Source organism: Boleophthalmus pectinirostris, unplaced genomic scaffold (assembly GCF_026225935.1).
Source record: "Boleophthalmus pectinirostris isolate CB_2022bp ecotype Guang Dong unplaced genomic scaffold, ASM2622593v1 HiC_scaffold_6, whole genome shotgun sequence".
In the NCBI taxonomy this organism is placed as follows: Eukaryota; Metazoa; Chordata; class Actinopteri; order Gobiiformes; family Gobiidae; genus Boleophthalmus; species Boleophthalmus pectinirostris.
This window is the reverse complement of record NW_026571447.1, coordinates 36284881-36299524: the sequence shown is the minus strand read 5'-3', so window position 1 is coordinate 36299524 and position 14644 is coordinate 36284881. Positions and strand designations below refer to the sequence as shown.

The following is a 14644-nucleotide window of genomic DNA, read 5'->3' as shown; positions in this document are numbered from 1 at the left end:
GTGTGTGTGTGTGTGTGTGTGTGTATGTGTATGTTGTGTGTGTGTGTGTGTGTGTATGTGTGTGTTTGTGTGTGTGTATGTGTATGTTTGTGTGTGTGTGTGTATGTGTGTGTTGTGTGTGTGTGTATGTGTGTGTTTGTGTGTGTGTGTATGTGTATGTTTGGGTGTGTGTGTGTGTGTGTGTGTGTGTGTATGTGTATGTTTGGGTGTGTGTGTGTGTATGTGTGTGTGTGTATGTGTATGTTTGGGTGTGTGTGTATGTGTATGTTTGGGTGTGTGTGTGTGTGTGAGTGATGGTGGTGGTCGGTGGGGCCAATGGCGCAGATTGGCAGCCTCACTTTCGTCAGTCTGCCCCAGGGCAGCTGTGGCTACAGTAGTATTTTACCACCACCAGGTCTGGAGTGACAGAATAACGCTCTGTAAAGTGTCTCTGAGTGTCCAGAGAAGCGCTGTATAAAACTGACGCATCATCATCATTGTGTTAAAAACTATTCTGAAATATTTCACCCTGAAATTTTAACCCTTCAGTTTTTGCTGTGTAGAAATAAACAAGTGACAGACGCCCAACCAGAAAGTTACATCGTGCACTAAACAGGACAAAAATTTAAGAAATAATTTAGTAAAATATGCCACAAAATACTCTTGGCGATATATCGATACAGCAGCCCACGATATCGATACTGTATCATCACATTAAACAATACGATATATCGATATTTCAATATTTTTGCACACCCTTAATCTCTGTATTTTAATAATATATATATAAATACACTTATTTATATAAAAAATATCACAAAATAAATCATGTATATTGTTTATTTATTTTTTTAATTCTTAAAACTTGATTATATGAGTTTGCAGATCGTTTCATACACAGCAAAATCGTGATCAAAATTCCATTAGTTGCACAGTCTTACTCTGAGTCTCCCTTGCTCTTGCTCTCCATGCTAAGCCGCTCCACCTTCAGAGCTCTATCACAACACAATCAGCTCATGAAACGACTGCATCAGGTTTGTCAAGCTGCTGTGATTCATCATATTTTTTTGTATATTTATGTAGAATTGTCACGTGGGAGGATGGGGGGGGGGGTCGTTGGCTCGTGGGCGGAGCCTTGGACAGAATCGTACATCTAACCATAAAATTCGGTCAGGGTTTGGGAGAGATCACTAAATTACTGACACGTGAATGAATGGCAGGCGTGTTTTTGGTGAGCGAACGACGTTATAACATGATACAAAGCTCAAAAAACACTGCACAATAATCCCTCCATGTCCATCTTTAACACTTCAGAGTCAAACTGCAGTGGACCAGGCGCACACGCCGGAGGAAGGCCGCGAACCGTCAGCGAGTGGAGCGGCGAGAGCGAGAGTCAGTGCAGTAAAAGTCTATTTACTGTCTGCTGATACTGAACGTCTTGTAACAGTTGCGTCGAGTTGAGTTACTGCGAGTTACAAGCAAACATGGATCAATTTTCTCCAGACCTGAGATTTGCAGAGGATGGATCAAAAATAATAACACAAGGCTGCAGAAAATCTATGACCAAAACCAGGGATCCAGCTTCTTTTTTTTTTTTTTTTTTTTTAGTTCCGATACCAATTTCGATATTATGGCTGCCAAAACCCAATAGTGTGAGACTGAAAACAGCATGTATTTCCTTTAAAACACAAGTAAAATAAGACAAAGCTGATCCAAACGTTGTGTAGCTGTTATTCATCTCTCACGTAACTTATGAACAACTTTGTATTAATAAAGTTCAAAATTTCTAAGCCTTTCTGGACCGATTATGACCAGAAAATAGTCTGTATATGTCCAACCAAGATATCGACTGAACCGATATTTGGAAGCCGATGTCCGATACAACAAAAATTTCAGTATTATATCCAGTACCAGTATCGGATCAGTGCTTCCTCAACCAAAACGTCCAAGTATATTAAGCACATGCAACTGTCAACTATTGTTACTTTCATTACAAAATACTGTATTTTTCGGGCTATAAGTCGCACTTTTTTTCATGGTTTGGGTGTTTTCTGCAACTTAAATATTAAAATTTTCACATTGACAGCCAAGAGGGGGCGCTCTAGTCTTGTGTGTGAGTATCTGCTGCTCCTGTTCCTCCTGTACCACTGTCACTTGGCTCTACTGCGCATGTCTCCTGCAGAAAGAGCCTCTGTCCTGTCTGTGTCATGTCAGTCGATCGCAACATTACTTTTGTTTTTATTTAAACAAACTTATAAAGACGACTGAGACTGAACACAAATGCCCCCAAAAAGAAAATCATATTTTGCAGATCACAAGCTGCAAGTCGTGAAATCAGCAGCTGAAAACGATAATCGAGGAGCAGAAAGAAAGTCTGGAGTGAGCGAGAAAATTGTGATACTGCGGGAGTGCGACATGAAACTTTCCTGAAGTCACTGGATGGATGGACAAAGCCTGAACTTCAGTGACACTGAAACCATCCTGTCGGGATTCAGAAAGACCAGAATAATTCTAACTGGAACTGATGCTGAGTCTGACGACAGCGACACAGAAGAGGAAGCGTCGCTCTGTTTACCTCCGGAGGTCGTGGAGTTGCTCAGAAGTGACACCGAGGATGAAGAATTGAATGGTTTTAGTGATTTGGAGTGAGATGGAGAGTTTGTTAAACTTGTTCTGTTCTGTTGTTTATGTTATAGTTTATCTGAAGAACTGTTCATATGTGACGTTAACAGTCTGTTGTTTTCTCTTCTATTGTTTTTACTAGAACTTGACTTTACACAGGAAATGTCGCTTCCTGCTCTGATTTTATACAATTAATTTCCCCCAAAAAGTGTGACTTATATATGTTTTATTTTCTACATCACACATTTTTTAGCTGGTGTGACTTATAGTCCGGAGCGACTTATGATCCTCTCTGTGCACTAGATATTAAAGTTTTCTGTTGAGTTCTAGTATGTAAATAAGAGCGTCCTTACCAAGATGGTGGACACGACGAGGGAGCGGTTGGACAGGGAGTCGGACACGTTGGTGTTTTTTCCCTTCTGGTTTTCCGTCATGTTGAGTCCACTGGAGGGATCCCACGTCCCGATCTGAAACACACACACAAAAAGATTCATTTAAAACAAGTACTGCGCTCAGCTGCCCCGGGGCGCTCTGGAGGAAACGTGGCTGTAGATCTGTGCATATGGCTCCTCAGACCTCCACACATCACATTTGAGTTTATTTTGTGTTTCTTGCACCGCTTCTTCAGAGATATTGGTTAAAATGACTTAAATTAAGAACATTTTACTTAATTTGAGTCGATTAAACTTGACAAGTCAAATGATCTAACAATGGGATAAGTGTCCAACATTCGATTTTGTTTCTTATTTTGCAAAATAAAAATGCCAAAAGTATTTTTTTTCTTTTTTTAAGTGTAGCCAGATGTATTGTCATATTTTAAGTACAAAAAGTCTTCCACTTTCAGATAATTTTACTTTTCAAGTGAAATTTACTCAAATCATGATAAAACTTTCTTACTTAAAGTCGTCTTAACTTGGCTAGATTTTGTTTTTGCAGTGCGATTTTGTTTTAAAATCCATCTGTCTTTTGGGATGCCACAAGTTCTGGATTATTTCATGTTTTGTCCTTAAAGATTCACTATGTAACTTTTTGATTATTGCTCTGCCAGAATGTTCCACAGTTGAGCTGCTCGATTATGGAAAAAAAATCATTATCACGATTATTTTGATCAATATTGAATTTACGATTATTCAAAGGATTTTATTTAATTTTTTTTAGTTACACGATGCATTTATTCAGCATTTCTCTCTTTCAAAAAAAAAACACTTTGCACTTGTTATTGATAATTTATGCAAAACTTTCAAATTGAAAATAAATATAAGCTTCAAATATGAATCTTAGGACAGTTTTGCAATATATAAAAAATGAATAAAATGCACTTTGAACATGAAATACGGCAAAAAACAAAAAAAAAAAACATAAATGTATCTATTAATGTAAACTATACATCCAGCTGTTCTACAATCTGTATATTTAAAAAAAAACTAAATAAATATACTTATTTATATAAAAAATATCCAAAATAAACTTTAAATCGTTTCAACTCGATTATATGAGTTTAAACAGCTCTACCTTTGATTTTATTTTAATTTTTTTATTAAATTACAGGTGGGTTTAAAGCTCAAAAACACCCAGAAAAACAACATTCTGACTGTGAGCGGGGTCGCCTCTCCACAGATCTGACCTGTAACTTGTGAAATATTCCAAAGAAAAAACATCGTCATGGAGAAAATCATCTGACGGACCCTCCACAATAAAAGAAAAGTTACACAGTGCAACTTTACTGCTCTAAACTTATTTTCATAAATCAGATGCTACTTCCAGATAGTTTCTCTTTCTTGAGTAACAGTTTAATTTTTTTTCTCTTTCTTGAGTATTTCTTCTGCGTACTTAAACTTCAGAATTATAATTTTGAAGTAACGTTTATGTTTTTGTTTCTCTGTCCACCTCTGTGAAAATGCAGTAGCAGTAACGAGTTTAGAACCAGCGACCTTCAGGTCCGTGTGCGATCTGAACCAACTAAACTCCGTCTCTTTAACTTGTTTCATCTCAAAGGATCAATTCTTTATTTTACTTTTGTTTTAATTGCCACTTATAATATTCTGCGCCGGCGGGCGACTGAGATCGAGCCGTTCACAGATATGTTTTACAAGAATCTGAAATCGATGCCCAATCTGCTTAAACTTGAAACCGAATCAAAGTTTAGTTAAAAAAAAAAAAAGTCATTCACAAACTTTTCACTCACAGCGAGAAAGAGGCTGGAAAATATGAGGCACTAAACTAGAACTAAACCAGGTTTACCACAGGACTAAACAAGGACTAAACCAGGTCTACATCAGGACTAAACCAGGACTAAACAAGGATTAAACCAGGTCTTTATTTAAATATAAACCTCAAGGACTGACCAAGTTTAGACCAAATTAAAGAATGAAAACATAAGGACTAAAATGAACAACAAAAACGTTGTTGTCGCTCCACATACAAAATGTTCTCTGCAAACTCGAGATGATTTCTTAGGCAGTCAAAGGTTTCTTTTTTGGTTCTTCCTGTGGATCAATCCTGCCCGTCATCTTCACCTTTCACTATTTTTCAATTCCGTTGGGAAGAGAAACAGTTTGAACAGAGGTTTGAGTCACACACATCTGATTCACTTTTGCAGTTAAGGAGTTTGCAAACTTCCGAAGCCCGTTTTCCAACAATCACACAATTACAATGTCCGAATCCCAAAACTAAAATATGACAATATCAGAACCAGAAACAAAAGCGATATGGTTCAAAAGACTTGAAAAAATCGACTTTGTCAATAGACGCATCCCACTGAAAACAAACATGGAGGTTTGATGCTCACTTTTTCGGAGGATCCTTCCCAGTGTGGATTACACGATGACCGGAAGTCCGATATTCAGGGTGCATGTATTGGATAATGTGATGGTTCAAATTGCAATTTTTTGGGGTGAACTGAGGTGGAATGACCCTCGTTTTGGCTTTTTATTCAGTGGAGATTGGCAATTCCAGGGCTGAAATTATCAAACTAGAAAAGCGCTCAGAGAGTGCAGACCTCCACCAAGGACTACAGTCCCCCTCATATTAATTGTGTTTTCCATAAATATTTGTCTCGTATCTTTCAATTTGGAAAATGAAAGAGGATCCCATTGTCCATCCCTGAGTCAAATTTCATGGGGTTTGGTCAATAATTAACCGAGATATTGAGAAACTAAATTTTTGGTCCCATTTACCACAATGTTAACTAAAATTTCAAAGTGATCCAGAATCCAGGATTTCTTCCGGATCACCCCCAAAATGAAATCAGTTCTTCCTTTTCACATTTCCAACAAATCCTGAAAATTTCATCAAAATCGGTCCTTAACTTTTTGAGTTATGTTGCTAACAGACAAACAAACAAACAAACAAACAGACAAACAAACAAACAAACAAACAAACAAACAGACAAACAGACAAACGCCGGCAAAAACATAACCTACTTGGTGGAGGTAATTATAACGATTCTAGTGAAGGATTATGGAGTTTAAAAACACAGTGGAGCACTTCCTGTATTACCACATGACATCACAAAGTGGAACAGAGCGTTTTCTGTTTAAGAGAAGAACTAAGAAAAACTAGAGACGCCTAAATACGCAGGGTTTATCTGTTTGTGATGAGGAAACGATAACAAAGATCAGAAAATAGCTCGACACTTGCCCCTTTAACTTTTCTATTTCCAGTCACGCCGTTCGCTTCCCACCTCCAGAAAGTTCCGCACTATCACTTTAATTGCACGTTACTCTCAGTGTAATTATATAATGCTTCTTCTGCGCGGCGCGTTTGTGAGTAAAGCTGCAGCCTTCTCGTAAACAGCTCTTATAAATATGCAGGAGCGGCCGCTGTCCCGGCCCGAGGAGGCGGCTGACAGCTGGGTGAACCGCGCCGCTGTCAAAGGAGCGCTTTACCCACAATCCCACGGGGCGACAGCGCTGCAGACGGACGCGACCCCTGACCTCCGGGGGGGGGGTGATTGCGAGGCGAGAGGAGCGCCGGGGTCACGTCCGCTTTGATCATTATTCAAGATGTCCGAGATTAACGGAGATTAACCGAGATGTGTTTCCAAATGGCTCATCAGACGGTTTTATGTCCCGCTGAATCGGACAGTTTGATTAACATTATTGGAATTAACGTTTTCAGATTTAATGTTTTAATTTTAATGTCGTTTATGCAGTTTTCCGTAGTGACGTTTTTGTTTTTTGCAGTTTTTTTTTGTGTTTTTACAGCATAAGATATCTTGAAAAACATGCATTCTTTCTGTAAATGGTGTCGCCTCTCCACAGATCTGACCTGTAACTCTGCCTCATAGTGTTCTCTGCTTGTCTCTGTAGATGTACATGTAGGTTTAATTACCGTATTTTCTGCAGTATAAGGCGCTCTGGATTATAAGGCGCATACACCGTCATTGAATGGTCTATTTTGGAACTTTTTTCACATATAAACCGGACTATAAGGCGCATTAAACGAAACACAAAAGTTAGATAAGTGAGTCAACGTTTATTTAACGCGTTCACAATAACTCTCAACTTTGTTCAATTGTAACGTGTAAAAAAAATACAGTCTGAGAGCGTTAAATTGTTGCGCATTCACAATAACTCAATTGTTCAGTTATAACTAAAAATAAGACATTACACTCACTTTTTCAGTTCATTCCTTCATTTTATTCCTCGTCCACGTGGAATAATAAATGTGGCTACAAGTATTTTTCACTGCGCAGTCACTATCTGCTCCGTGTGTGTTTACATAAGCTGCAAGTGGTGCGGCTTTGTAGTTTACTAAAGTCGTACTAAGACTCCCCAATATATTCATATGTAAGGCGCTCTGGATTATAAGGCGCGCAGTTGTTTTTTTGATGAAATTAAAGGCTTTTAAGTGCGCCCTATAGTGTAGAAAATACGGTAAATACTGTTTGATTAGATACTTAAGATCACACCAAATATAAATTAAAGTAACTGCAGTTTACTCACTTTTTATTTATTTTTACTTCCCACTTTTCCCTCTAGGGGTTCCCACTCTTTTTCACTGACAAAATTTCCAAAGTTTTCCATGACTTTTTCATGGCCTAAAGTGAATTTTCCATGACTTTACGGCACCTACATGTGTAGAATTGATCACACTTTTAGAGCTAAATATGAAATGTTACTCTTTCCAGTCACTTTATGGTTTGGGATTATAGTTTTTAACATTCAAAATCCTGTCAGTGCATTTATTTTCGTCTCTTTTAAACAAAAGGCGGAGACGTTCAGAAATAATCATAATAGTCTCATGAGAACTTAACAGAACGCTGGAGTTGCATGAAAGAGATTCAAAAATTCCATGACTTTTCCTAAACTTTCATTGAATCTACAAAATTCCATGACTTTTCCAGGCCTGGAGAATGACATGTTTAATTTCCATGACTTTTCCAGGATTTCCATGACTGTGGGAACCCTGTTTACATTTATTTATTCTATTACTTTATATGTATTCATTTATCATTATTATGACTATTATTTATTTAATATATATATTTTTATTTTTTATATATTTTTTTTTTTTCTGGAAACAATGGGGGAGGGTAATGGGAGGGGGACATTATTTTTATTTTTTATTTATTTATTTTATTTTTTCTGTGACATCTGCTTTATGTGCAGAAAAAAAAAGTAATAATAATAAAAAAAAAAAAAACTGCAGTCAAATCGAAATTCACGTTTATATTTTCAGTTCACAAAGTCTGCAACTATTTAGATTAAATCATTATATTTTATGCAAACAAGAACATTAATTTAATTGCTTGAATCCTACATATTTAACCTGGAGTTCTAACTTTATTTAACAATATATATATTTTTTTATTAAGCGCAAGTAAATACAGAGCAGTGGGCGGAGATGTGGGATTTTCTGAGCACTCGAGTCTCAAATACAGGACAATACTTGATTACACAATACAATAATTTAAACCTGAGAAATGCAGTGAGTTCCTCTAAACTTGTGCATGTATCAGTAAAAGTGTAAATGCCTCGCGGTCGTCCACTTGTTTCTGATCAGATTCTGATGCTGTAAAATCGTCTCCAGTGAGATTCTCTCTTCCTTGAGTCAGATCTGGCCCTCGGGCTGGTCATGTCCTTTCTGAGCTCTACAAACCTGATCTCCCTCCGAACCTCGCTGCCCCGGGCATCACCGCGAGGAGCCCCTGACCCCCTCACCCCCCACCACACCGCAGCGCCCCCACCTGGACACCGACAATTAACTACACAGTTTGTAATTGTCAGTGTGTGAGCCTTTTCTTCACCTATGAACATGTAATTTATCTTTTTATTTGAAAATGTTCCGCTGGTCAAGGCTTAAACTTGTATATTTGGGAGGTGGACAGTTTTTTGAGTTAACTTTAAAGGTTGTATGGAGGATTTTTTTTGTTTTTTTTTGTTTCAAATTGTCAATGATAGATTATAGAGATGCAGTAGCCTTGTAATTATGATGACCAAAAAAAAGAGAATAAAAATTCATCAACTCTGGACGTGGTGGGGCTAAACATTTGCCAATAGATAACGACACTGCCTCGTTATCTGTGAGCTGACAGGCTGTCAATCAAACTCCCTACGTTTCTAGCGTAACTGACTTGCCTGCGCCGCCGGTACGTGGTTTACGTACGACTGTCACACAGTCCACAGACGCAAGACGCACAGACGCTGTTTACTCCACCAACGCAACAGTTCTTAGTGGCTTTTTTGACCTATATCTTCCTCGCAGTTCGCACAAAGTTTGTTGCAATGGCGACAAGAATCCAGGAGCAGTTCGCCGCAAAAGAAAGTCCGTTTTTGAGGTCGCTGAAAGAAGAAGACAAGGGGAAAAGCAGCGAAACCAAACTAAGGTGATTCTTGAAGATTCATTCCAGCGATGGCGCGACTGAAGCAGACGCAGGGTCTAAAGACTGAACCACTGGTCCACAAATTACTCCTGGACAGGAAACTTCTGCTTATTATGAAAACGTACTTTATTTCCAAGAGCGAGACAAACGTTTTTCAGGACACGAATGCGATATCCTATGTCTGAAAACGTAATTTTCAAGGCAAAGAAAGAATCCGCTTGCTGCTGCGTGTTGTAGTAGTAGCTAGTTCATTCGCACTGAATCTCTGCACCCCTCTCTGCCCGTTCCGCTCTTCTCCCTGCTCCTCACGGAATCTCCACGCACCGCTCCCCTCTCCTCTCTCCTCTCCTCTCTCCTCTCCTCTCTCCCTGCTCCGCTCTTCTCCCTGCTCCTCACTTCTCGTCCGCGAACGAAATGTCCGCACACCCGCTCCCCCCGCTCCTCACTTCTCCGTCTTGCCTAACCAACACTGTAGTTAGTTGTTTACAAGTCATGTGCAGCGCACCGGTTTCTGGCGTAAAGAGGAGGCGGGAGGAGGCGTTTCTACGTAGGAGCTGTAGGGGAGGGGGGGTGGTTTCACGCATGCGCAACATTTGAAAATGGACAAACAGTCGCTGGATTTCTCGTTCCTTGGAAAATCCTCTATACAAACTTTAAGAGTAAAGCTTTTCTCTACCTCTGTTTGTGTGATATGTTCATCCCCCTGACCAGTATCAGCAAATATAAATGTTGACTCCAGGGTCTTTCTGTGTCTCCCTCGGTCTGGTGAGTTGTGTCTGGATTATTTAGTTTCACCCCATCGACCCAAAACATCCACAAAAGATAAAGTTCTCCAAAGGTAGTCCTGACCCTGCCTGATTCATCGACCTCGCTGCATTAAGTTTCGTTCGCTCGACGGTGGGCGGGTACTTTTTTATTTAACAAATCGCTGCTGTTTGGTCATGATGTATGTAATGCATCAAATCCCGCAGGAAGAAGGGCAATAACGTCTTTCCCCTTGATAAAATTCACCAAACATTCTCTTTGTTCCAGCTTTAAATCCTCGATCTCGGGAATCGTCGCCAACACAGAATGTCTGTCTTCGTCTACATGCATCTCAAGCGCTTTGTTTACTGTTGTGCTGTTCCACAAAAGGAACATGGCTTCACAGATCTTCACTGATTGGCCGGTGCTCGGTCTACAGCTTCCGAGGTTCTTACAAATCGTCTAGTGTATTCTGATTCCTGACCTAGTCGCTGGAGAGAAATGAAATTGAGCGGAGGCAGTAGGTGGCTCCAGTCTGGATAGTCCTGACCAAGACCAGCTTAAGATCTGGAGACAGGCCCCCTGCTGCTCTGTAGGTGACACTGCAGGATGGGACAAATGCAGAGGACAAATTTTCCAACAGGAACAATAAAAGCTAATGTTAATTTTATCAACATTACGTTATGTTTAACTGATTACCTTTTAATATATATAGTATATAATAATTAAATTTATTTTCTCTGTATTACTTTGTTGCCTTGTTATACAATAGTGCATAGAAACCCAACTGAAGTCTGACAGGACTCATCGGAACCTGACGGGTTTGGACAAATATCTTATGTTCAGGCTCGGGTTGGACTCTGACACATGAGCGTGTCAGCTGTTTCCTGTCTACAGTAAAACCACTCGCTTTGAGACTCTTAAGAGTTCAAAAGATCAGAACTCTGCACTTTTAGTTGCAAACTGGAACAGTCTTCCTGAACATGTGAGACAGGCCTGTTCTTTGACTTTAAATCCAGGCTCAGAACAGTTTTGTTTAACTGTGCGTACGACTGAAAGGTTTTCATTCTGCACTCTTCTCTCTAATATATGTCTCTTTTTTTATTTTAATCTTTATGATTATTTATGTTTTGATTTGTTTTTATTGTGATTTTATGTATTTCTTATTTTCTTATTCTGTAAAGCACTTTGAATTACTTTGTGTACCAATTGTGCTATACAAATAAACTTGCCTTGCCTTGCCTAGTTTAGATACAAGTTAAAACTGTGTTATTATTTGTGAAATGTGGCGCAAAACTTCAGATACATGATTTTTAAAGCATAAATGATTGGAGATAAAGTCTACAAGAAGTAGAGTCACTATCGCGAATCTGCAGCTTCACCTTGATCCATGCGCTGTGTAAATGTAAACAGACACACATGAGGAACTACTCTTGCCTTTTTACTTTTAAAGAACACTTCAAACTGGATTAACACTGACTATGGTCGCCGAAATGCCCCGACAGTCCGTCAAGAGGTGCGGTGTCCTAGCTCACTAAAGCAAAACATTTTGACAGATTTTTGAGCGCCGTGTACCACATAAAATCAGTTCGAGGACGGTAACCACAACCAGAATGAATACATAAGGCACACAGTCGATTTTAAGGCTTCATTCAGACTGCAGCCTGAAGTGACCCAAATCCGATTTTTTGGCCCCTATGTTCCTGTATCTGATCTTTTAATGACAGTCTGAACCACACAGATCAGACTTTTTCGAATGTGACCCAGGACACTTGGATATGTGCTCCTGAAACCTGATACATATCTGATCTTTTGACATGCGACTTCAGTCTGAACGTCCAAAGTGCATTCATCCACCTACACGTTATCAACAAGCCACAAACGTCACTATTCTGCACTGAAGTCGGCGAAAATTGTTAATGAACTCTGTGTGTGTTTCAACGTTCTGTCCCACAAAACACCACGACCAAAAACCTCGTCCTTCTCCTTCTCAATCTCCTCCTTAAAACAAGTAAGTTGTTCATGTTCTGGCTCCGGTACGAGAGGAACTTTAAAATCTCCAGGTGCTCGATGCTGCGTCCATGTTCGGACAACTTCCGTAAACACAGAGACGCTCGCTGCGGTTGACGTCGTCGTGTGAACGTTAAATGGCCCAAAAGTGTCCCGCATGTGCACTGGAGTCACATACAAGTCGCATTTAACTGGAAATGTGAACGACCTCGCGAAAACATTGGATTTCACAAAAAAAAAATCTGAATTGAGAGTTAAGCCCTGCAGTCTGAACGTAACCTAAGTGCGTCCTTTAGTTCGAAAAATACTGTACTCCCAACTAATCATCAGTTTATCCATCCGACTAAAACCACGTGTACTCTTGTGTTTCCAAACCTGCCCGTGTGTCACTAAAAGACCCCCTGCCCCCTCCGCCCCACACACCAGGGGCAGTTTGTACTTGCAGATGAGCCCTTGACTGGGTGCTGCTGGAGAGCGTGCGGAGTGGAGAGGTTTGTGAGCGGGGCTGAATAATGCAGGGAGCAGAGGCTGGGGTCAGGGCCGCGTACTCCACTGTTTGGGCTGATTATTTGCGGCGACCGGGGCCCCCGCTGATAATCTCATGAATCCTAAAGTGAGAAGTGCCACTAGAGACGCGCCGCCGTGTGAATGAGATGCAAAATATAAAACACCAAAGTCATTCAGCGCAGATCAAAACTGCTTTCTGTTCTTTTGGTCTCCCTGTGTTCCTCTGAGAAGCTCTCCAAGTTTTAGCACTTCAAACTTGGAATGTAAGTGTGTCTGAAAAGTCTGGTGACAGCGATTCTGAAACTTTTCACACAAAGAAACACCTAAATCCACATGTCATCTGTTCATTTGTTTTTCAAAATAAAACCAAAAAGAACAAAAAAAAAAACTATTTCATTATTTGTATCCAAACCCAAAAGGAAAAAACAATAATGATTAGTTTCTAAACCAGGACTAAACCAGGTCTAAACCAGGACTAAACCAGGTCTAAACCAGGTCTAAACCAGGACTAAACCAGGACTAAACCAGGTCTAAACCAGGAAACCAGGTCTAAACCAGGTCTAAACCAGGTCTAAAACCAGGTCTAAACCAGGTCTAAACCAGGACTAAACCAGGTCTAAACCAGGTCTAAACCAGGACTAAACCAGGTCTAAACCAGGTCTAAACCAGGACTGAACCAGGTCTAAACCAGGTCTAAACCAGGACTGAACCAGGACTAAACCAGGACTAAACCAGGTCTAAACCAGGACTAAACCAGGTCTAAACCAGGTCTAAACCAGGACTAAACCAGGTCTAAACCAGGACTAAACCAGGCCAGGTCTAAACCAGGACTAAACCAGGAACCAGGTCTAAACCAGGTCTAAACCAGGGACTAAAACCAGGTCTAAACCAGGTCTAAACCAGGTCTAAACCAGGTCTAAACCAGGACTAAACCAGGTCTAAACCAGGAGGTCTAAACCAGGTCTAAACCAGGTCTAATCCAGGACCCAGGTCTAAACCAGGTCTAAACCAGGACTAAACCAGGTCTAAACCAGGTCTAAACCAGGACTGAACTAGGACTAAACCAGATCTAAACCAGGACTGAACTAGGACTAAACCAGATCTAAACCAGGACTAAACTAGGTCTAAACCAGTCCTGATCTCAGTCCCGGTCCCGATCACCTAACAGTCTACGCGGGTGCACTTCCGGGCCCGTCCCAACACTCCTCGTTCAGTCCTGGTTCAGTCCTGGTTTAGGACTGAGACTGGAACCGGGACTGAGACCGGGACTGAGACCAGGACTGGGACTGGTCAGGACTGAGACTGGAACTGAGACTGGAACCAGACCAGGATTGAGATCAGTTCAAGTCCTGGTTGAAATGAATCATTATCTGTTTTTTCATTTTGGTTTTGGAGACAAATAATGAAGAAAATAGTTGTTGTTTTTTTTCATTTTCTTATTTTTGGTTTTATTTTGAAAAACAAATGAACAAATGATTCACCTACAGTATGTACACGTTTGGCCTTCCTTGTTCCACCAGATAATAATTCACATTGGGGTATTCTACATACATCTTTATGGTAGAATATTCAGCAGTTACCACATTTCTCTGATGTGGCCAAGATTTTAAAACGTATATTAGGTGATTCATCTTCATTTGTTCAGATTTATTATCTACTTACTAGACCTGAGGCTGCTTAATTCTAGTCCAGAGGTAGTTTATTTTAAGATAACTTGTCAAGTAGAATTATATTGCTGCATGGACAGAAAATTTCACTACTTTTAAGTCATTTTCTGATACAGTTACCAGCCAAAAGTTTTAGAACACAGTCATTTTTCCAGTTATTTACTGCAATTCAAGTCCAATGAAGAGCTTGAAATGGTACAAAGGTAAGAACTGAACATACAGAGGTTAAAAAAAAAGATAAAAGATACAAAACACAAGTCCAAGATCTGCCAAAACAACCTCAGGAAAA

At 39.9% G+C, this 14644-nt stretch overlaps 1 protein-coding gene across 1 annotated transcript in view; it reads right to left on the bottom strand.

Moving 5' to 3' along the window:
- Nucleotides 1–14644, bottom strand: part of grik2 (glutamate receptor, ionotropic, kainate 2) — a 537576-nt gene that overhangs the window by 246999 nt on the left and 275933 nt on the right. Inside the window, exon 9 of the mRNA XM_055163917.1 lies at nucleotides 2955–3068. Within this exon, the coding sequence (XP_055019892.1) occupies nucleotides 2955–3068 (114 nt within the window). The remainder of the gene's footprint in view (nucleotides 1–2954; nucleotides 3069–14644) is intronic.